This window comes from Girardinichthys multiradiatus, chromosome 3 (genome assembly GCF_021462225.1).
Source record: "Girardinichthys multiradiatus isolate DD_20200921_A chromosome 3, DD_fGirMul_XY1, whole genome shotgun sequence".
Lineage (NCBI taxonomy): Eukaryota > Metazoa > Chordata > Actinopteri > Cyprinodontiformes > Goodeidae > Girardinichthys > Girardinichthys multiradiatus.
The window spans coordinates 885678-909929 of record NC_061796.1 but is presented as its reverse complement, the minus strand read 5'-3'; the positions used below and the strand labels follow the sequence as shown (position 1 = coordinate 909929).

Sequence of the window (24252 nt, the reverse complement as noted above, 5' to 3'; positions counted from 1 at the left end):
TCAAATGACCAACAATGACTCATAGTGAGGTCAAAGACAGTAGAGTAACAGAGGAACAAAAACTGAGGGGTTGTGAGAAATAGGAGAGATTTGAGTTCTCGCTGAGGAGACCTTCGGAAAGAAAAAGGGCAGAAAGTCTTCACAGGCCCAGGGGAGGGCTCAATGCAGTCAACTCGTGAACAATGTGCCACATGTTCTATTTAAGACATCAATAGTCATAAATACAACACGTGGATTGTGACAGTTTGACAGAATAATTTCAGAGAAGAGCTTTCTTTGGCATCTTTAACAGTTTTTTTGATAATGACACCAACAGGCCACCTCAGTTTCACACAAACTTTAGCAGACCGGTTTTATTGAAACTACTACTAGTATAGATACAGGTAAAATATGTTGTGAAATAGTGGCAAAATATAGAAGATATATTCATTTGACAATCACAAAATAATTTTGGGCAATCACTATCCTGACCATAAAGGAAATTCAATATCACTGTGATGATTTCTTTTTCAAAAGGAGAAAATGTACACTTACGCTTGAACTGTCTCTCTCTCCAGCAAAGCCTCATTAAGTAGTTTGTTAAGCTCTTGCTCATTCTCTTGAGCATCAATAACCCTTTCAGCCAGATCTCGCAATCGTAGCCTTCTCCGTGGATTTGGGAAAGATGGATTTACTACCTTCAGTCCAACAGGAATAAATAAGCACATTTGTATGTCACGCATTAATGTATGTCATTGTTATTATTAATATTTCTTTGCTGGTTTATTCATGTTATACATACAACCATGTCAAGAAATTCTATCTGAATGGAACCAGTAGTAGGACATATGATACTCGATAAAGATTATATTTCCAATTTAATGAGTGATTCTGCTCCAATTCATTTTTGATTAGTGAACATTCAGCACCTGAGAGTTTTGACATGCATAAAACATTGCAAAACATTGTGAAAGAGTATTGTTGTTTTTTCTAGAGTTGCTATGACTCAAATTTTATTTGACAGTATCCTGGAACTACTAAAAGTAATTGAATATTAGTTATGCCATACTCAGGACCATCATCAGTACAATTCATGTGCTCTGTTACAAAAAAATCAACACACAAAAGCAAGAAAGTTCAAAACTTATCAAAAGATCAAATCTAATATATTTGACCCGACTTGGTTACCTTTGTGTCCAACTCTTCTGGTTCCTCAGGTGTGTTGCCGTCTGCCTCCACACTCCCGTTACACTCTGTTGTGTTGACTAATAGTGGGGAATTTCCATTAGAAGAGGTCACTGAAAGTTTCTGAGAAACAAGCAAAAGGTAGGTCTTCTGTGATTATGAGTGAAACTAACTAAATGTATGTGATCATTAGAATTTTTAGTGGTTTATTTAAAAATAAATCCAAAACCTTATTTCACACCTTTCAACAAAAACATTTTAAACATTTTAAAAATTAAATCTTTCATCATATTTGCCATACATACTAATTATAAACAAGGACACACTTTTAAATATTAAAATAATATCTGCGAGTGTGTTTGAATGTTTAACTAACCACAGGACTGATTCCATTTTTTCCCAGAGGACCTTTAGGAACAGCCACGAGGTAGGTCTCAATACCTCTCTCCCTTAAGTAGTCACAGCGATCACCTCCATTTCCTGGCTCCACATCAAACTCTCCATGAAGACACTCCATAGTACTTTGTGAGATGTGAACACGACTGATCCACAAACACAAGAGGGAAACATTAGATAGAGACTTGCTCTATCAGTTCTTCAGATTAGGCAATAGCAACATAATTGCATTACTAGGTACCACCAACTACTCAAAACTACTAATCTAGTGCAATATATTTCCCACAACTACCATGTGGCTGCATATAAGTATTTGAAAGAGCAGTGTAACAGAACTGTACTAAATTAATGGCTTAAAGTGGAACTAAACCCCAAATCAACTTTTTCTGCAGAAAAACTGTATAAATTGGGCCTTAACGGTGCTATTTTGATGTTACTGTGCAATTGTTTACATTTTCATGTAAACTTGTTTAATTCCACAATATCTATCCTAAAACTTGCGTCTTAGTGCTGCACTCTTTGGGTTGAACGGTGGCTACTGCACTTGGTTTAAACAGTACAGCTTGGTACATGTTTATGTCACAGCTCCACGTTTGGGTATAAAACCATCTCACTCAGACACACGCCCCTGTAGCCCGTCAGGAGATGGAATTCTGAACATCGATCATAGGGTTTTATGCTTTTTACCTTGATCATATGCTATTTGAGGTAATTGCTTTGAACATCAGCCCATGTTAGCAATGATGCTCCTAACATAACTTTACCACCCAGAAACTGGACTCATTCTGTCCTCCGCTGCCCGAAGCGCCTTGAACCAGCGGCTCATACTGATAAGGCTCAGGCCCGCTGGGCTCCATAAAGCCTCCCTTAACTTCACAACGGGGGTGAAAAATCTTCCCCCTCACAAGACCTATCTGTGGTGAAACTGTCAACGTTCCTCTGCTCAGTCTCTATGTCTCACAATGTCAAATTAAGCTAGCTGCCATGTTCCCCTCATCCTCCTGACCAGATCCCCACTCAACCCCCTCCACTAATCCCCACTTGGCTGTGCCCCCCAGTGTTTCTTAGAACTGCCCACTTTGGTGGCATTTTTCAAAATTGTCTGGGGATGGGGCTATGCTTTTACATTGGGTTTAGTTCCACTTTAAGTAAAATATAAATTAACTGATTAAACTGAAAATTATGTACAGTATACTGCCAAAAGTATGCCCTCACCCATCCAAATAATTGAAATCAGATGTTCCAATCACTTCCATGGCCACAGGTGTAATAAACCAGGCACCTAGTCTTGCAGACTGTTTTTATAAACATTTGTGAAAGAATGAGTTGTCCCAGGACCTCAGTGAATTACAGTGTGGTACTGTGATAGGATGCCACCTGTGCATCACCTAAAGTGGAAATGACTGGAAGTGGTAGGCCATGTTAACTGATGGGGCAGCGGATGCTGACACAAATTATGAGCAGCATTTCTGCAGAGTTAGATGTTACACACCTCAAAGCTTTATTAGCCCTTCAGATTAGTTCAACAGCAGTGTGTAGAGAGCTTCATGGAGAGCTTCATGGAATGGGTGTTCATGGCTCAGATGCAGCTTGGATGCAGCACCAAGTGCAATGCACAGCGCTGGATGCAACGGTGTAAATCACGCCACCCCTTGACTCTAGAGTAGTGGAGGCACTTTCTCTGGAGTGACAAATCACGCTTCTCTATTTGAGCTCTGAATCCTTTTTGGACAATTCCATGCTCCCAACTTTGTGGGAACAGTTTGGAGATGGCCCCTTACTCTTTCAACATGACTGTGCACCAGTGCACAAAGCAGGGTCAATAAAGACATGGAAGAGTGTAGTCTAGATGAGCTTGACTTGCTTCCACAGAATCCTGTCATTACCCTGATAGAACACCTTTGGGATGAATTGGAGTGGAGACTGAGAGCCAGGTGTTCTCTTCCTTACAGATCTTACAGATGCACTTCTGGAGGAATAGTCAAAAATTCACACAAGCAAACTCCTAAACCTGATGGACAGCCTTCCCAGAAGAACTGTAGCTGTATGGCTGAAAAAGGTGGACCAATGTCATATTGAACCCTATGGATTAAGAATGGTAAGTCATTTAAGTTCATACGCAAGTCAAGGCAGGTGAACGAATATGTTTGCCAATATATTGTAGGTATTCTTAACAATCTGTAAAATAGGCTGCATGGTGGCGCAGTTGGTAGCACTGTTGCCTTGCAGCAAGAAGGTCCTGGGTTTGACCCTGGCTGGGGGTCTTTCTGCATGGAGTTGCATGTTCTCTCTGTGCATGCATGGGTTCTCATCAGGTACTCTGGCTTCCTCCCACAGTCCAAAAATATGTCTGTTAGGTTAATTGGTCTCTTAAATTTCCCTTAGGTGTGAATGAGTGTGTGCAAGGTTGTTTGTCCTGTATATATGTCTCTGTGTTGTCCTGCAATAGATTGGAGACCTGTCCAGGGTGTACCCTGCTTCTCGCCCGTAGACTGCTGGAGATAGGCAGCAGCTCCCCCATGACCCACTATGGAATATAGAAGATGAATGAATCAGTAAAATAATAAACAGTACTAACAAAAAGGTGCCACATCTAGCATTTTGCTAAAAAATGATGATGATGTGCTTTGCTAGAAACTATTCACTTTTTATGTAATAAATGCCTAAAAAAGAAAGGATAGACTTTTAATCTGATCCTTAATGATAATTGTGTTGGGATTATTGATTCGTAATCCAAGTGGTTCTTTTTGTTTGTTTCTAGTTTGTTTGTCATTTTTAAGATTCTAGCACAAAATTGCCTGTTGACAATTGTACTGCAGGTAGGAAGGCAAGTCTCAAACATTTAAAAAAATAAAACGTGTCCACACAGTTAACTTTTCTAAGTTTTCCGTTTCCTTAACTAATTACTTTTTTTTACCATGACACACTGAGTAGAAAGTACATTACCCTCTAGCTAAAAATGTTAAGGTTATTTGTTTTTTTGTAGATATATCATTTATTGTGTTTGGATAATAGTAAAGTTTAGAGAGAAGGTGTTTTTTGGGGTTTGGTGTGACAGAAAATTTCCACTTTTGTGTTTCAGTACAATTCTGACGGAACTGATTTATTAGTTTGTGAAACTTCTAAAATTTCACTAAAAATACTGCTATGTTCTTGAGGTCTTGAACTGTACTTGAACTTAAACGATGAACTAAAAATGCATAAGAAATCCCACTTAACGCAGTTCTGATAAACATTTACAAAACAAGGGCTTCATGGTCTGTTATGGTTAAATACTCTACTCACAAAATGTTAGGGATATTTGATATTTGGGTGAAATTTCAGGATGAAATGCACTATAACCTTTAAAGATAAACCTAATGTGACATTTTCTAAACTTTTGAACGCACATGTCCAACTGTTCAATGTTTCAGTACTTTTTGCACAACTTGCTGTTCTCTAACAGGTTTCAACAAGGATGCAGAGAGGAGTCACAGAAAGGCATAGAAATGGACATCCTCTGGCCACATGCCACACTTATGACCGCTTCATTGTGAACAGTGCCCTGAGGAACTCGATGATGAATGCCAATCAACTCCAGGTCCAATAAAAGGAGGTCAGAGGCACCCAAGTTTCACGTCCGAGCATTCGAAACCATTTATATAAGCGTGCTAGATGACCTGCAAGGGTGCCTGACCTCACCATCTTGCACTAGCATCATCGTCTTACATGGGCGAGAGAGCATTTATGTTGGACAAGGGGACTAGAGTGCTATTTGCTGATGAAAGTTGATTTATGTTGAGCAGAAATGGACATCATCAATATTGGAGACATCAAGGAGGGTGTTATGCATCCACCATTGTTGTCAACAGACGAGCTTTTGGTGGTGGTGGTGTTACAGTGTGGGCCCATACTACCTAAATAACAATTACTATTAATCCAGTTATTGCGCCACTGCCTGAACAAGACAGGGTAATTTCATCTTCATGGAATGCTCCAGCTCACCGAGATTGAACCACTAGAGAATGGAGTGGTCTGCACTGTCTCCAGACCTAAATCCCATAGAAAACATATGGGATTAGTTGAGTAGCCGTCTAGAGGCTCATAACTCAATGACGTGAGGGCCGGCCTTCAAGAAGAGTGGGATTCCATGCCTCAGCAGACAATAAGAAATCGACTTGACAGAACAGCATGAGACGTCATCAAGCTGTAATTAATGCTCAAGGACACATGACACATTAAAGCCAATGAGAGGTTTGTTGTGATATACCCACAACTGTTGCTGGCTTTTGTTTCAATAAACTGTTTGAGAAGAGGAAACCACTATTGCATGCTTTTACTAAATTTCCCTACTTTCATTCTATAATGACTGTAGTCTACACTTTTTACGTTTTCCATAAATTTCACCCAAAACCAAATATCCCTAACTTTTTGGGAGTAGTTTATATTTAGGCAATACATAAATTTAAATGTAAATGCAAAATGTTACTTTAGATTAGCATAACTTGCTCTTACCCTGGAATGCCTCCAGCTTCCATTTTGTTGGCTACTGTGACGTCTGTTGACCAAACATCATACTGCCAGCGCTTCTGTCCCAGCACTCCACCAAGTACTGTGCCACTGTGCACTCCAACCCTCATGTCAACATTGGTATGGGTTTTCTCTCGGACATACCTAGGGTTGTTTCACAAATCAAGTACGCTAAATAAAAAGCAATGCAAAGTAAAATAAAAAGAAAGCTCATGAACACAAGTTTCTTTCTTCCATATAAATTAAAATACTGAAAACTGCTAGAAAACAATGTAAACCAACGATGGATGAAAGGCGGACCATTTTTCAACTATACAACTAATCTAAGCAGTGTTTAAAAATATACACACCACAAATATTTTAACACATATATAAATATTCTATTACTCCATATAACATGTAATATTTTTGTGCAAGTTGTGTCAAACCAGATATAATAGAAAAAGAAAATATGTTTCATGTTCCAATAAAGCAACTTACAGTGGCCATGACCAGACAGCCTCCATAGTAAATGCTACATCATGCCACAGTCACTAGAATATTAGGGAAATAGAGGTCTTAAATCACCGAAAGAGTGTTAGCCTGACCAAAATGTTGCATCACAATCAATTTGCCTAATGATTTGATTATTTTTGAAGCCTGGAAAGAGCCAATAACTTTCCATCAGAGTGATCAATAAAACACTGTGGGCAATGTCACTAACAAACTCCATTATATCACAGTGCATCCTAACTGGAGTGGATTAATGCAAAATGTTCATTTAAATAGTTATTTAAATGTTTCTACAAATAAACAAAAAACAACAAAGATTTTGTAGTTAACTTGGCATAAAATTGTACCAAGCAAAAACCAAAGATCCATTAGGCTGACGTTCAAGAACAATTGTATATAGGTTTTCATTTGGATATGTTAAGCATCCCCGAGTGTAGCAGAAATTAGTAGTTATACACTACATGTTTAGTGTGCTATTACAAACACAAATAAAGTTTATAAGGTACGTTGTACATCTTCGCCGCAGTACTTGGTGCTTCTGTTGTCTGCAGCTTCGACCCACCCACAGGTGACGTTATGGTTTGCGCAGAAGAACCAAGTATTCTGCGGTGCCTGAGTTGAACCAGAGTTCACACTTTGGAACCTCTTTTCGTTGGTGGAAACATACATCATCAGTTTGAAATCACATTCGAGAATCGGAACGGGCTCCGAACCACTGAGTTCTGAGTGCGACTCCTGGCCAGGGCTCTTTCTGCATGGAGTTTGCATGTTCTCCCCGTGCATGCGTGTCTCTCTAAATTGCCCTTACATGTGAATGAGTGTGTGCATGGTTGTTTTTCCTGTATGTCTTTGTGTTGCCCTGCGATGGATTGGCAACCTGTCCAGGGTGTACCCTGCCTCTTGCCCGTATACTGCTGGAGATAGACACCAGCTCCCCCATGACCCACTATGGAATAAGCGGTATAGAAAAAGAATGAATGAATGATTTCTTCAGTATATCATGCAATTATTCCAATCTGTTCACTTTCTAAATACAAATCAGATTTATTGGAAGGAAGCGTTTAAAAACAAAAAAATTTTAAATTCTATTTTTACCCATCTGCATCTGACCTCAGTTGTTACCTGATAACTGAATGAATTTTGCCAGGATCTGTCTTTGTTAGGCTTTTGCGTTGTTTACTTCTGCTCAGCCAGTTGCTTTTCTGTTTATTCAGGTTAATTAGACACTCTCTCTCAGTCTTCCTGCAGCCCTTGTCACCAGCTGTTCCATGTTTTTCTGATTAGCTCCTTTCCTAGTTCATTGGTCCATACTCCACTTCCCTCAGCATTTAAGCTCTCTGGTTTTCATTGTTTGCTACTGGTTCCTCTTGTTTGTTACCTTGTTGTCACTCTGTTGGTTATTCTGACTGCTACCTGAGTCTATGCTCCTGTCATGTTCTTTTTATGTCATTCACCTGCCTGAGCTCCTGTACCTGGTCAAGCTGTAAGTTCGTTGTTCATTAAATCCTTCTCATCATATCCACTACACTCTGCATCTGGGTCCTACATCAACACCCATCATGACAGAAGGAACCAGTCAAGAAATGGGCCTAGCAGACAGAGGTTCAAAGCTGTGCCACCAGATCCAGCAGCAGAAAGGAGAAATGAGAGCCAGATATGGGGAGGACATTGAGATATTGCCCTCTCCCATGTTGCTGAAAGAAATAGAGGAGACTTTTGAAGGTTCTCGGCTGGTGCTATTGCCACAGAACTGCTCCTTTTTGTCTCCTCCATCTCCTGCCTCAGTACAGCCAGCAGCCTCTTTCGCACACCTGAGACAATCCTTTATCTCTTATCTCTGCTAAAGGCCAGCCAGATGCTTTGGCTGGGATCTCCTGTAGCGATGTGTCTTACAGCAGATCTGAAGAAGGCTCTGACTGAAGACACTGTTGTTGTATGACAGTCTCATGAAGAGGATGCTCAGGGTTCTCCATAATGTTCTTCATTTTATGAGGAGTTGTTCTTTGCACAATGATCTAAAGAGGTTCCAGATGACTCCCGAGAACAGAGCCAGCCTTTTTTATTAGCTTGTTGAGCTTTTTGAAGTCCTTGGCTCTGGTGCTGCTGCCCCAGCAGATGATGGCAGAAGAAATCACACTCTCCACAACAGACTTATAGAAAACAAGCAGTCTGCTCTAACCATTAGGCCAACACTCTTAGCCCTAGATCTTCATCAGGTTATCAATAGACTTCAATCTATTTGAAGCTTAAATATATAGTACATAGGTTCCCTGATATATATTTTTTTCTCCTGTGCATTCTTTTCCTCCATGCTGTTATAAACCTTTATTCCTGATTTCATGATCATCCATTTTATTTATTATAATCTCACTATAAACCTTTCGGAAATCATTACATAACATATTCGATTGCAGTAGTATTTGTAAAGATTTGTAAATAAATCCCTATTTATTTTTAAAAATCATGTATTTTGGATATTTTGTTTGTGAGTTAATTATTAATATCTCCATTAATAATTTCATTTATATTTACCTAAAATTCCTTCTTATGCTAATATAATCAGGGAATGGGTAATCAAACTATGGTTTAGCCTTGACTGTTTAACATGGCACACTTAGAATAGTTTGCCTGATCCATGTAAGGGGGGCATATCATTAAATGGTAAATGACTCCAAAGTGCTTTACACTACAATCAGTCATCCATCAATTCATACACACATTCACACACTGAAAGTGGTAAAGCTATGTTGCCCTGGGGCAGACTGACAGAAGTGATTAATAGAGGTCTAATTTAAGATATCCAAAAACGTCCTGCCGAGTTTTGTGTGAAGGTTAAACAATTGTGTGAATATAAACGAACGGACCAGTATGTGTCAAGTCTCTTGACACCAAAGCAGCAACCCTCCGTGTCAAGTCAGGGTTTTATTTCACAGATGCTCCACAAATATTTACAAGAAAAATTGCATTTCCTTGAGAAAATCTGCTGAAATGTAATGAATTAGCACAAAACAGAAATGCTAAACTCCTCTGCTGAAAGCTGGCAGAAAGAGGCTAAGGTTGACAGCAGAATGTCAGCTAAAATTCAGTGAATTAGCAGATAAGAGAAAGATGCAATTGCTCTACTGGGAGTTAGTATAAAGAAAATAAATAAATAATAAATTAGCGGAAATACCAGAAATAAGCAAAGAAAAATGGTCATCTGATCTGTTTAAATGGGAAGACAATCATTTAAAAAACAGCCTAACAAGCTAAAGTTACCTCAAAACTACTTGTTGAAACAGAATATTATAACAGCAGTGTATAAGCTAAAATTATGCTAGCTAAATGCTAGCTAAAATGCTAACAGTATTATGTGGGCTAACACTAGCATGTTGGCTAACATTAACCTACTCCATTTAATATATTTATTTAGCCATGTAATTAAAAACTAGCCTAAATGCATTTAAGATATCATAAATGTTAACATTAGCATGTTGGCTATCTCTAGCATGTTGGCTAACGTTAACTTAGTTCATCTACAATGCTTATGTAAAACTCTATGAAATTGGCTTTTAAGATTAATTACTGTTGTCTAGGTGTTGGAACAGCAATACAAGTTGTTTAAGTGCCCCCATTATGACCGCCATTATGTTACCGCTTATGAAGATCGTCAAAGGGTTAGGCATAGGTTTAGGTAATCCGTGAATGTGTGTGTGTTTGTTTCTGTGCCCAAGTGTGAGACAGGGAGAAAATAGAGGCAGACAGAAAGAAAGACAATAACAGACAGACATATACTGTAGGAGAGACACAGAGATATAAATAGAACAGTGTAACTTGACACCTGCTGTTTCTCACTCACACACCACCACACTGTCTCATCCACGCCTGGCTTTTTAACATTAAAGTTAGCTTAAATGCTAACATTAGCATGTGGGCTAACACTAGCATGTTGGGTAACATTAACTTACTCCAATCAATATGTTTATTTAGCCCTATAAGTGAAAATAAGCCTAAATGCTAATGTTAGCTTAAATGCTAACATTAGCATGTTGGCTAACACAAGCATGTTGGCTATAATTAACTTACTCCATTCAATATGTTCATTTAGCCCTACAAGTGAAAATAAGCCTAAATGTTAACGTTAGCTTAAATGCTAACATTAGCATGTGGGCTAACAGTAGCATGAGAGCGAAGAGTCAGAGCAGCCCTAATGATGGAGAGAAAGAGAAATGCTGTGTGATCGTTATTTACTCAACTGAAAAGGACACTGCTACATGCCGCTGATGTCTGCAGGAAAGTCATCCGTCACTGTGAAACACCACCAATTTACAAAAAAAAAAACTGTTCACCCTAAAGAGAACTCTGAACTGCAAAAAAGGTTGAGGAAGGAGGAGGAGGGAGATCCCCAAACCAGATGACAGAGACAGAGGTCTTTGGCAGAGGCTTTTTAGCTGGAGAATCCAGAATAACCAGGTAGTCTCCAGGTATTGTTTTTCATAGTGTACGTTGGTGATAGGAGATACAATTTTAATTCAATTCAATTCAGTTTATTTATATAGCGCCAATTCACAACACATGTTGTCTCAAGGCACTTCACAAAAGTCAGGTACATACATTCCAATTAATACTAACAACCGAACTTAGCTTTTTATTCAAATTGGATAAAATGTTTTTCTATCTAAGGAAACCCAGCAGATTGCATCCAGTCAGTGACTTTCAGCATTCCCTCCTCCCAGATGAGCATGTAGAGACATTGGACAGTCACTGGCGTTGACTTTGCAGCAATCCCTCATACTAAGCATGCATGTAGCGACAGCGGAGAGGAAAAACTCCCTTTTAATAGGAAGAAACCTCCAGCAGAACCAGACTCAGTATGATCTGCCACGACCGACTGGGGGTTTGAGAGAACAGAGCTGAGACACAAAAAGAACACAGAAGCACTGATCCAGGAGTACTTTCTATGGGAAGGAAAAGTAAATGTTAATGGATGTAGCTCCTTTAGTCGTTTCACCTAGAAAGAAAGAACAGATCAACTCTGAGCAAGTTTTCAAGGTTAGAGTCTGAAAGAGAGCACATAGAGTTTGTTACAGTTAAGCTCAGTCAATCGCCATGTCTAGGAGAGAGAAATGGTTAAACACTAAAAGACAGGGCTATGTGGATCATTGGTAGAGGGTGAGCATTAAGCTGTTGCCAGCAGAAGCTCGGACGATTCCCCTCTCCAGAAAGGTGTCACTGGTAGACACAGAGCCAGGCCAGGTGCAGCTTCTAGGAAGAGAATAGAGAGAACAAGGTTAAAAGCTGAAATAACAGCAAATAATGCAAAATTGGAGAGTAGTGTGAGAATGTAGCGAAGAGGGTGAAAGTGGTCGTTATGTCCTCCAGCAGCCTAAGCCTATAGCAGCATAACTACACAGATAGTTTCAGTTCAAATTATTTAGTTAAACGGCGCTTATTTACAACAATGTTGTCTCAAGGCACCCGACAAAGGGTCCCACTGATGGTCATTGTTATACTAAAAACCACAAGGATTGGGATACCTCTCTCTGTCAGACTGATCACAACCATCGGAAAAGAGAAGGGGTCACACAGGTAGCAGAAATGGAGGGTGTGTTTGCACCTCAACCATAACTGAGCCGGTTTAGGCTAAACCTGACTCCCCCTTACTCCAACCAACAGGGAGTGAGGAAGGCTCCCTCCCTGATAAACTAAGCCACTCTAACTATAAGCTTTATCAAAACGGAAAGTTTTAACCCTAGCCTTAAAAGTAGACAGGGTGTCTGCTTCACGGACTAAAGCTGGGAGCTGGTTCCACATTAGAGGAGCCTGATAACTAAAGGATCTGCCTCCCATTCTACTTCTTGAGACTCTAGGAGCCACCAGTAAACCTGCAGTCTGAGAACGAAGTGCTCTGTTAGGAACATATGGAACCATCAGATCTCTGATGTATGATGGAGCTAGATCATTAAGGGCTTTATATGTGAGGAGAATTTTAAATTCTATTCTGGATTTAACAGGGAGCCAATGAAGGGAAGCTAAAATAGGAGAAATATGATCTCTCTTTTTAATTTTCATCAGAACTCTTGCTGCAGCATTTTGAATCAGCTGAAGGCTTTTAACTGCATTTTGTGGACATCCTGATAGTAAAGAATTACAATAGTCCAGCCTTGAAGTAACAAATGCATGGACTAGTTTTTCAGCATCACTCCTGGATAGGATATTTCTAATTTTGGCAATGTTCCGGAGGTGAAAGAAGGAAATTCTAGAAACCTGTTTAATATAGGATTTAAATGACATGTCCTGGTCAAAAATAACACCGAGGTTTTTTACTTTATTACTGGAGGTCAATTTAATGCCATCCAGGTTAAGTGATTGACTAAGCAGTTTCTTTTTTAAAGACTCCGGTCCAAAGATGACAACTTCTGTCTTGTCTGAATTTAGAAGCAAAACATTTAAAGTCATCCAAGTTTGTATATCTTCCAGACATGCTTGTAGTCTATCTAACTGGTTGGGCTCATCAGGATTTATGGATAAGTAAAGCTGAGTATCATCAGCGTAACAGTGAAAATGTATCCCATTTCTGCCTGATAATTTGACCTATTGGAAGCATATATATAGTAAAGAGAATTGGCCCAAGTACTGAACCCTGTGGTACTACACAATTAACCCTGGAGTTTAAAGATGATTTATCATTTACATGAACAAACTGGAATCTGTCAGACAGATAAGATTTAAACCAGCCTAGTGCTGTTCCCATGATCCCTACAGCAAATTCCAGCCTTTTTAAGAGAATATTATGGTCGACTGTATCAAATGCAGCACTGAGATCTAACAGAACCAGAACAGACACAAGTCCATTATCTGAGGCCATAAGAATATCATTAGTGACTTTCAGCAGAGCTGTTTCAGTGTTATGATGAGCTCTGAAACCTGACTGAAACTCTTCAAACAGGTTATTGCTGTGTAAATGCTCACACATTTGATTAGCAACAATTTTCTCAAGAATTTAAGATAAGAATGGAAGATTGGATATAGGTCTGTAATTTTTCAAGTCATCTCGATCAAGCGAAAGTTTCTTAAGTAAAGGTTTAATTACAGCTAACTTAAAAGCCTGTGGTACATATCCATTTACTAAAGATAGATTAATCATATCTAAAATGGGGCTGGTAATCAGAGGGAACACTTCTTTAAATAATTTGGTTGGGATTCGGTCTAACATACAAGTTGAAGGTTTAGATGAAGCTAATATTTCTGATAACTCAGGAAGCTTCACAGGATCAAAACAGTCCAAACACAAATCAGGTTCTGCAGTTATTTCCAATGTTGTCTCACTTGCTGAGGATGAAGTAATCATCTTCGGGAGTATGTCAAAGATTTTCTTTTTAATAGAATCAATTTTATTTAAGAAGTCATGGCTGCTAAGAGCTAAGGGAATGGATGGCTCAACAGAGCTATGACTCTGTGTAAGTTTAGCAACTGTACTAAAGAGAAACCTAGGATTATTCTTGTTCTCTTCTATTAATGATGAGAAATAAGCTGTTTTAGCTTGGCGAAGTGTCTTTTTATACAACAGTAGGCTATTTTTCCAGATTAAGTAGGAATCCTCTAGGTGTGTAGAGCGCCATTTTCTCTCCAATTTTCTAACATTGTGCTTTAAAGTACGCAGCTCTGAATTAAACCAAGGAGCTAGCCTCCTATTAATGATTAGTTTCTTTTTGAAGGGGGCTGCTTTGTCTAATGCATCACGCAATGATGAAGAAACACTATGAACAAAAGAATCAATTTGTGAAGGGGCAGAAACAGAATTATTGCCCTCCATTGTGCTTTTCAGTGATGAGGAAATTAAAAGTGGAATAGATTATTTAAAGGTTGTTACAGCATCGCCTGATAATGATCTACTATAATGAAATTTTCTTTCAGGTGTGGAGTACTCGGTTAAATTAAACTCAAAGGTTATTAAGAAATGGTCAGACAGAATAGGGTTATGAGAGAATATTGTTATGTCTTTACACTCAATGCCATATGTCCGCACAAGGTCCAGAGAATGATGACAAAGGTGAGTAGGTTAATGTTTTGAGCAAAGCCAATTGAGTCTAAGATAGCATTAAATGCTATTTTTAATTTTAATTTTAGCAGAATGACTAAACTTTTATCATATATTCATCCAGTTCAAAAATATCTCAATTATTTATTATTATTTTAACCCTAACTCTATTTCAAAAATATACATTTATGTAAAAATATATACCTCAAACCAGAAATATGAATATGGCTAAAAAACCCATTTGTGGGTTAACTTTTGAAAGAAAAGGTGTATTTTGGCAATATGTTGATTACAGTTACAGACGTAGTTGTCTGAATATGTCCTTATTTCACCAAGATAATGCACAGAGAGCCATGGCTAAGGGAATTATATGACATTCTATTAAATTGATGTAGTTAGTAAATTAAAAAAATGTATGTGCCTCAAAATCTTTGTCCTGTGTTTTATCATTATTAACTACCTAAAGATTAGGCGATACTAGCCCTGTATTTACAATGCATTGGATTGATACCAAAATTCCCAGCATAACATACTCCTACTACATATACCAATCTGGATCATCAGGAAACTGATCAATCTTCCAGGTTTTGTTGCTCATACTCCTCTTCATGTCCAGCAACAGCCTCCTCCTAGTCACTCCTGGTGTGTGTCTGGAAAAAAATCCTTGAGCTATCCTGGCTGTAGGTTGCCTAATTGCTTACTTTCGAGCAGAGAGCCACTAATCCCCCTTTCCACAAACTGTACTCTGAAATTAATCCTCCTGCAACCTTCTCTGCTGATGACATAGCAATGAATAACACCATTGCCAAGACAAAAATCTTTCTCATAAAGCCCAAAATTGTAACTTCTTCAGGCAAACCTTGAAGCTTTACCAGACCAGACAGCAGCACCTCTCCTCGCTGCTCCTCCTGCCACACCCTCATGTCAAAACCCTGTGCCTTATTTTATAAGCTTGGGCTGGCCTATTTTCTAGATAATTATCCCTGTGGATTATTTTATATATGAAAAAAACATACAAGACATTCTTGCATATACATTATTACGGAGTGGAGAAGAGAAGTGAGGAGCTCGAACCATCAATGGAAAAGAGGCATAAGCTGCTATAGGAACAGCCGAGTTCTTTGTCCCATTACTCTGCCCCCTGCTGGCATCCTTACACAAGATTTCAGCTTCTGTTTCCCTTCTGTATTAATTTTTCTTCAAAACCAGTGGATTAACCACTTATCTAGTGTTAAAATGGTATTCTCTGTTGAAAAATAAACAAAATATTGGAAGAGGTGCACAGAGATAAAGCCCTGAAACTAGTATTTTATTGAACCACCTTTTGATTCATTTCAAGTCTTCGGTCGTCTTGGGTACATGCTTTTCATCAATTTAGTAAAGCTAATCAGAATCAGAATCAGAATCAGAATCAGAAAAGCTTTATTGCCAAGTACGTTTTTGGACATACAAGGAATTTGTTTTGGCGTAGTCGGTGCAATACAGTACAAATTAAACAGTATAAACATATCTACAATATAATATAAATATATGTGCACAGTTTTAAGTGAGTGAGAGTAAATATAGAGCAGTATAAGATGCAAGAGCAATATAACAGTGCAGGTGATCATTGTGCAAGTAAAGCAGTGCAAGTAAAGCAGGAGTCCAAGCTGAGCGTTAATGTAACACATAGAGTTACAAGTTACAAGTGTCCTGTCAGCAAAAAAAGGGGGGTGTGGGGGAAAGGGACAGTGTCAGAGTGGTTTCCGGGCTTTGTTAACCAGGCTGGTGGCAGATGGGAAAAAACTGTTCTTGTGGCGTGAGGTTTTGGTCCGGATGGACCGCAGCCTCCTGCCAGAGGGGAGAGTCTCAAAGAGTCTGTGACCGGGGTGGGAGGGATCAGCCAGAATCTTCCCTGCCCGCTTCAGGGTCCTGGAGGTGTACAGTTCCTGGAGCGACAGTAGACTGCAGCCAATCACCTTCTCAGCAGACCGAATGACACGCTGCAGCCTGCCCTTATCCTTGGCTGTAGCAGCGGCGTACCAGATGGTGATGGAGGAGGTGAGGATGGACTCAATGATGGCTGTGTAGAAGTGCACCATCATAGTCTTTGGCAGGTTGAATTTCTTCAGCTGCCGCAGGAAGAACATCCTCTGCTGGGCTTTCTTGATGAGGGAGCTGATGTTTGGCTCCCACTTGAGATCCTGGGAGATGATGGTTCCCAGGAAGCGGAAAGATTCCACAGTGTCAATTGTGGAGTCACAGAGGGTGATGGGGGCAGGTGGGGCTGGGTTCTGCCTGAAGTTCACAACCATCTCCACTGTCTTTAGAGCGTTGAGCTCAAGGTTGTTCTGGCTGCACCAGTCCAACAGATGGTCCACCTCCCATCTGTACGCAGACTCATCACCATCCGAGATGAGTCCGATCAGGGTGGTGTCGTCCGCAAACTTCAGAAGCTTGACAGACTGGTGACTGGAGGTGCAGCTGTTGGTGTACAGGGAGAAGAGCAGAGGAGAGAGAACACAGCCTTGGGGGGAAACGGTGCTGATGGTCAGGGAGTCAGAGACGTGCTTCCCCAGCCTCACGCGCTGCTTCCTGTCAGACAGGAAGTCAGTGATCCACCTGCAGGTGGAGTCGGGCACACTCAGCTGGGAGAGCTTCTCCTGTAGCAGAACTGGGACGATGGTGTTGAAGGCAGAGCTGAAATCCACAAACAGGATCCTGGCGTAGGTTCCTGTGGAGTCCAGGTGCCGGAGGATGAAGTGAAGGGCTAGGTTGACTGCATCATCTACAGACCTGTTGGCTCTGCAGGCAAACTGCAGGGGGTCCAGGAGGGGGTCGGTGATGTCTTTTAGGTGTGAGAGCACAAGGCGCTCAAAGGACTTCATCACCACAGAGGTCAGGGCGACGGGTCTGAAGTCATTAAGCCCTGTGGTCCTTGGCTTCTTGGGAACAGGGACGATGGTGGAGGACTTGAAGCAGGCTGGCACATGACATGTCTCCAGTGAGGTGTTAAAAATGTCTGTGAAGACTGGAGACAGCTGATCAGCGCAGTGCTTCAGGCTGGCTGGTGAGACAGAATCCGGACCAGCAGCTTTCCGGGGGTTCTGTCTCCTGAAGAGTTTGTTGACGTCCCTCTCCTGGATGGAAAGAGCCGTCCTCGGCGTGGGTAGGGGGCTGGTGGGGGGGAACTTCAGGGTGGGGGTTGGAGGTGCCAAGGCCCCTCTTGAGGTTGGAGAGATGGGGGTGGTGGATTGTGGCTGCAGCTGTTGGGGGGCGTCGTGGGAGATGGTTGCAGGACTGTCCCTTTGTCTTTCAAAGCGGCAGTAGAACTCGTTCAGGTCGTTGGCGAGGCGTCGGTCGTTGATGGAGTGGGGGGCTTTCGGCTTGTAGTTGGTGATTTGCTTGAGCCCTTTCCAGACAGACGCAGAGTCGTTGGCTGAGAACTGGTTTTGGAGCTTCTCAGAGTACAGTCGTTTGGCCTCTTTCACTGCCTTGCCAAACTTGTACTTTGCCTCTCTGTATATGTCTTTGTCCCCACTCCTGAAGGCCTTTTCCTTATCCAGTCTTAACCTTCTGAGTTTAGCTGTGAACCAGGGTTTGTCGTTGTTGTAACTCACCCTGGTGTATGATGGTACACAGCTGTCCTCACAGAAGCTGATGTAAGAAGTCACAGCCTCTGTGTACTCGTCCAGACTGTTGGTAGTAGTCCTGAACACATCCCAGTCTGTACAGCCTAAACACGCCTGGAGATTCTCCACAGCCTCACTGCTCCACTTCCTTGTCGTCCTCACAACAGGTTTGCAGAGCTTTAGTTTCTGCCTGTATGCAGGAATCAGGTGGACCATGATGTGGTCGGATTGGCCCAGTGCAGCACGTGGGACGGCGTGATAAGCGTCTCTGATGGTAGTGTAACAGTGATCCAGAATGTTGTCCTCTCTGGTCGGACATTTTATAAACTGTCTGTATTTGGGGAGTTCGTGGGTGAGATTACCTTTGTTAAAGTCGCCAACGACGATAACTAAGGAGTCCGGGTTGGTCCGCTCCACACTTAGTATCTGGTCGGCGAGCATGCGCTGTGCGACCTGCACGTTAGCTTGCGGCGGGATGTAAACACCGACCAGGATGAATGAAGCGAACTCACGGGGGGAATAGAAAGGCTTACAGTTTAAGATGAAGGATTCCAGGTCTGGAGAACAGTGCTGCTGAATCACTGTCACGTCGTTGCACCAACCACTGTTGAGGTAAAAACAGATTCCTCCACCTTTCGCTTTGCCGGAGAGTTCCGTGTCTCTGTCCGCTCTGTAGAGCTGGAATCCTGCCAGCTGCAGCGCAGAGTCCGGTATTAATCCACACAGCCACGTCTCCGTGAAGCACAAAACTGCCGATGAATAAAAGTCCCTGTTTTTCCCCAACAACAGTTGTAGTTCCTCCATTTTGTTGGGAAGTGAGCGCACATTAGAGAGAAATATTCCAGGTAACGGTGTTCGTAGTCCACGCTGGCGAAGACGTACCAGCACCCCAGCCCGTTTCCCTCTCTTCCGGCGTTTCACCGCGTGAACAAAGGTGAGCGCACCTTTGACCAGAATGTCCAAAAATTCCAGAGCAGTAGGCAGAAAAGTGGGAAATAACTCCTCTGGTGTAGTAGCCCTGATGTTCATGAGTTCTTCTCTGGTGAGAGAGCTCCGGGTACCATCACAGAAGACCGTTTTAAAGCAAAAAACAAAACAAAACAATGCGCACCAACACGCCGAGGCGACCATCTGCGGCGCCATCTTGTTGTGATTGTAATTAACTGTAAATAAAATTCAGGTTTCCAAGAAAGATTTTTTTAAGTATTTGCCCATTTGCATCTTTTTGTAAAGGCCACAGTTTGCCTACAGGTTATAAAAGATCAAAATGATCATGTCTGATACAAAAGGATGACGGAAACTGGTCAAGGACGCTATTAATCACAAATGATTACATGTAGTAGATGTTTAGAAAGACTGTAATGATATTTTCTGATAAAAATAAGAGATTAAACTGGTATAGCCAATTTAGTATGGATTATGTAGTTCATAAATGGTGCTTGAATGTACCATCATGGCCCATTCACCTAAGCATCTACAGGTGGTGGAAAACCCAAAGGTACTTAAGAATTAAACGTAAAAGAAAACAATTATTGCTGATGTTTAAATCAGAATTATTTCATCAGTCCAAATTCAAAGCACTTCTGGGGCGTGGTGCAGGGGGAAAAGCACCCGACTCATGTATAGCAGCCTTAGTGTTTGAGGCAGGCTGTCGTGGGATCGAATACTGGCCTGTCAATGTTTACTGCATTCCCTTCCCTCACTTTCTTCACCCTATTTCCTGTCAATCTACTTACAGAAAATTGAAAAATAAAAGGGCACTAATGTTAAATTTAAATGAATGAATTTTACCAAGGTTTGTGTACTAGCAAAACAATGTAAATTAAGCTAGAATAAATCTGTTTTTGGACTCACGAGATAGCATCCACCATAGCCAGGCCCATCCTGATGGAACTAGCAGCATGGTCCTCCCTGTATTCTGGAAGTCCACAGATGCAGTAATAGCAGTCTCCCAGGATCTTGATTCGCAGTTGATGATATTTCTGGCAGAAATATAAATTTCGTTTCATTTAGCTTTCAACACAAAAATATAAATACTTACATAAATACGCACACATGCATATATACATTATATAGATATATATAATGTATACATATACATATACAGTACAGACCAAAAGTTCGGACACATCTTCTCATTCAAAGATTTTTCTTTATTTTCATGACTAAATATTGTAGCTTCACACTGAAGGCATCAAAACTACGAATTAACATATGTGGAATTATATACTGAACAAAAAAGTGTGAAACAGAAAATATGTCTTATATTCTAGGTTCTTCAAAGTAGCCACCTTTTGCTTTGATTACTGCTACGCACACTCTTGGCATTCTGTTGATGAGCTTCAAGTGGTAGTCACCTGAAATGGTTTTCCAACAGTCTTGAAGGAGTTCCCAGAGATGCTTAGCACTTGTTGGCACTTTTGCCTTCACTCTGCGGTCCAGCTCACCCAAACCATCTCAATTGGGTTCAGGTCTGTTGACTGTGGAGGCCAGGTCATCTGGCGCAGCACCCCATCACTCTCCTTCTTGTTCAAATAGCCCTTACACAGCCTGGAGGTGTGTTTGGGGTCATTGAAAAATAAATGATGGTCCAACTAAATGCAAACCGGAAGTAATAGCATGCCGCTGCACGATGCTGTAGCCATGCTGGTTCAGTATGCTTTCAATTTTGAATAAATCCCCAACAGTGTCACCAGCAAAGCACCCCCACACCATCACACCTACTCCTCCATGCTTCACGGTGGGAACCAGGCATGTAGAGTCCATCCGTTCACCTCTTCTGCGCCGCACAAAGACACGGTGGTTGGAGCCAAAGATCTCAAACTTGGACTCATCAGACCAAAGCACAGATTTCCACTGGTCTAATGTCCATTCCTTGTGTTCTTTAGCCCAAAGAAGTCTCTTCTGCTTGTTGCCTGTTCTCAGCAGTGGTTTCCTAGCAGCTATTCTACCATGAAGGCCTGATTCAGTCTCCTCTTAACAGTTGTTCTAGAGATGTGTCTGCTGCTAGAACTCTGTGTGGCATTGACCTGTTCTCTAATACGAGCTGCTGTTAACCTGCGATTTTTGAGGCTGGTGACTCGGATTAACTTATCGTCCACAGCAGAGGTGACTCTTGGTCTTCCTTTCTTGGGGCGGTCCTCATGTGAGCCAGTTTCTTTGTAGCGCTTGATGGTTTTTGCGACTGCACTTGGGGACACTTTCAAAGTTTTCCCAATTGTTCGGACTGACTAACCTTTATTTCTTAAAGTAATGATGGCCATTTGTTTTTCTTTACTTAGCTGCTTTTTTCTTGCCACAATACAAATTCTAACAGTCTATTCAGTAGGACTATCAGCTGTGTACTGTATCCACCTCCTGCACAACACAACTGATGGTCCCAACCCCATTTATAAGGCTTGAAATCCCACTTGTTAAACTTGACAGGACACACCTGTGAAGTGAAAACCATTTCAGGTGACTACCACTTGAAGCTCATCAGCAGAATGCCAAGAGTGTGCAGAGCAGTAATCAAAGCAAAAGGTGGCTACTTTGAAGAACCTAGAATATAAGACATATTTTCAGTTGTTTCTCACTTTTTTATTCAGTATATAATTCCACATGTGTTAATTCATAGTTTATATATATATATATATATATATATATACATTATATATAGTCAGTCATTTTCTACCGCTTATTCCATAGTGGGTCACGGGGGAGCTGGTGCCTATCTCCAGCAGTCTATGGGCGAGAGGCGGGGTACACCCTGGACAGGTCGCCAGTCCATCGCAGGGCAACATACAACCATACACACACTCATTCATACCCCTAAGGGCAATTTAGAGTGACCGGTTAACCTAACAGGCATGTCTTTGGACTGTGGGAGGAAGCCGGAGTACCTGGTGAGAACCCACACATGCACAGGGAGAACATGCAAACTCCATGCAGAAAGACCCCTGGCCAGGAATTGAACCCAGGACCTTCTTGCTGCAAGGCAACAGTGCTACCAACTGTGCCACCGTGCAGCCCTATACACATTATATACAGCCCTATACATTATATATATATATATATATATATATATATATATTCAAAATGTGAACATTATTAAAAACTTCATTCTTTCATTAACTCAATTCACTAAGTGAAACACATTATATAGATTAATTACACAGAGACTGCTTTCAAGCCTTTATTTCTGTGATTTAATGGTTTTCCACTTACAGCTATTAAAAAGACATTTAAGATTAGAATATACATCAGACTGACAGAACAACTATTTTTAACAGAAATGTGAGCTTAATTAAATTTATGTTACGCAATAGGGAGCAATTATATTTTAATAAAGGGTTAGGTTATTCGTTTCCCTAATTAGTGAAATTATCATCTTAAAACTTCTGTTTGTATGATTAAAATATTACCTATTTATTACAATTTGGTGCAACATCAGCGAATAGTACAGTATTCATCCAGCTACATCTTTCCCCTGTAATATCATCAATATACACCAGTGACACTGGCAGTCATGTATGTCCAATACATCACATTACCTGTGCCATGTTATACAGATGGTATGGTATGGTTTAAATCATGAGTTGTTCTAAACCTTTTCCCCACTTATTTCTTACCAGTTTCATTTGTCAAAAGAATGTAGTTTCACAAATGCACCATCTTTTTTTATGTACTTTGGTGTGTTTACCGATTTCTTAGAATTTACCAAATGAGAGATTTTGCCTCTGATAATATTTCTAGTAGGAAGGCCTGTTTTACTTGCATAGAAAGCTGACTGCATGTTGTGGGTTCATAGCAAAATATTCAAAGTGGTGGCAGTATTGAGCTGACAATCGAGTAAGACATGTGCTAAGACTGACAGAACAAAACAGACCACTGGTTGCACCCCTAATGGCATCTAAACTCCAAAGATATACTGCAAGTATACGGGTCCCTCAAGCAGACATCTCCGCATTTATCAGATCACAGTTGAAGAGGAATAGCTAGCTTAAAAGAAAAGAATGCAGATTTGGAGGCAAAGGATGCTGAGATGTAAAATTTGCATTGTTGAAATAGAAGAAGATCTTTACCCAGTTTCAAACCCACTGAAAGAAGTTCTACAGCTGAAAAAAGAAATACTGGTAGACTGCTCAAAAAGAGGCTTTGCACCAAGAAGACACAACGGAAACCCCCCGGGTTATCATCAGACTTTACTACTACTAAGATTGTGCTGATGCACCACGTGCAAAGGGGACAGGGCACTATACAATACAAAGAGAATCCTGTGGCCATCTTCCCCAACTACACCACGAGTATCGTCAAAGCTTGCTCTGCATATGAAGATGTAAGGAGATGTCCAGTACAGAACAATGTATCCAGTCCGACTCACCACAACTTCCAATAGTGACAGTAAGGAGTTTCTGTGACTAGGCATTTTTTGCTTGCAAAGATAAAAAAACTGATTAAAAATGCTTTATGGCCAGTGTCAATAAGGAGGCTGAGTCCACTGGCTACAATGTTAACTTTTTAAGTTGCAACATGAAGAGCCTGATCTTCAAACGGTTGCGAGTACAGAAACATGTACAATCTGGATTGGCTGTGCAAAGCTCATCTACAAACCAAGTGCCAATCAAATTACGTGTGCAAAATGAGCCGAACAGTGGGCGTAAACTTTTAAGCGTGTTTGCCTTCACGAATTTGCAAAACCAGAACGTGCAAACTTATGGGAGGAGGATATGCTGATGTAATTCTTTACCACCCTCAAGGCAAATTATCAAACCTGAAACTGATTGTGGGTGCAGTTTTGGAACGCGAGAGACCTTCTGTGTGCAAGTCAAAATGTTTTTACTGTCAGAAATACAAATTGTAGAGTTTTTATCTGATCATCAATGCCATTTTGGAGCTGCACCGTGTGCACCATCACTTTATGGGACAATACCGTTATATGTGAATTGACTTCTATACAGCACAGAAGATGGCACAAATTATAGTTGTCTGCTGCATGTTTTCACCTGACAATCTTTATGCAATGAAACCAAAACGAAAAACACCATGACTGAACCTAAATATTGTGGCATGTTTATAAAC

At 40.8% G+C, this 24252-nt stretch overlaps 1 protein-coding gene across 4 annotated transcripts in view; it reads right to left on the bottom strand.

The window, feature by feature from the left end:
• adcy3a (adenylate cyclase 3a) overlaps positions 1-24252 on the bottom strand; it is a 171991-nt gene that overhangs the window by 122063 nt on the left and 25676 nt on the right. For all 4 annotated transcript variants that reach the window (XM_047360985.1, XM_047360983.1, XM_047360986.1 and 1 more), the window contains exons 6-10: positions 20047-20174; positions 6055-6213; positions 1541-1706; positions 1168-1287; positions 535-677 (exon numbers count right to left, since the gene is read on the bottom strand). In XM_047360985.1, coding sequence (XP_047216941.1) covers positions 535-677; positions 1168-1287; positions 1541-1706; positions 6055-6213; positions 20047-20174 — 716 coding nt within the window. The remainder of the gene's footprint in view (positions 1-534; positions 678-1167; positions 1288-1540; positions 1707-6054; positions 6214-20046; positions 20175-24252) is intronic.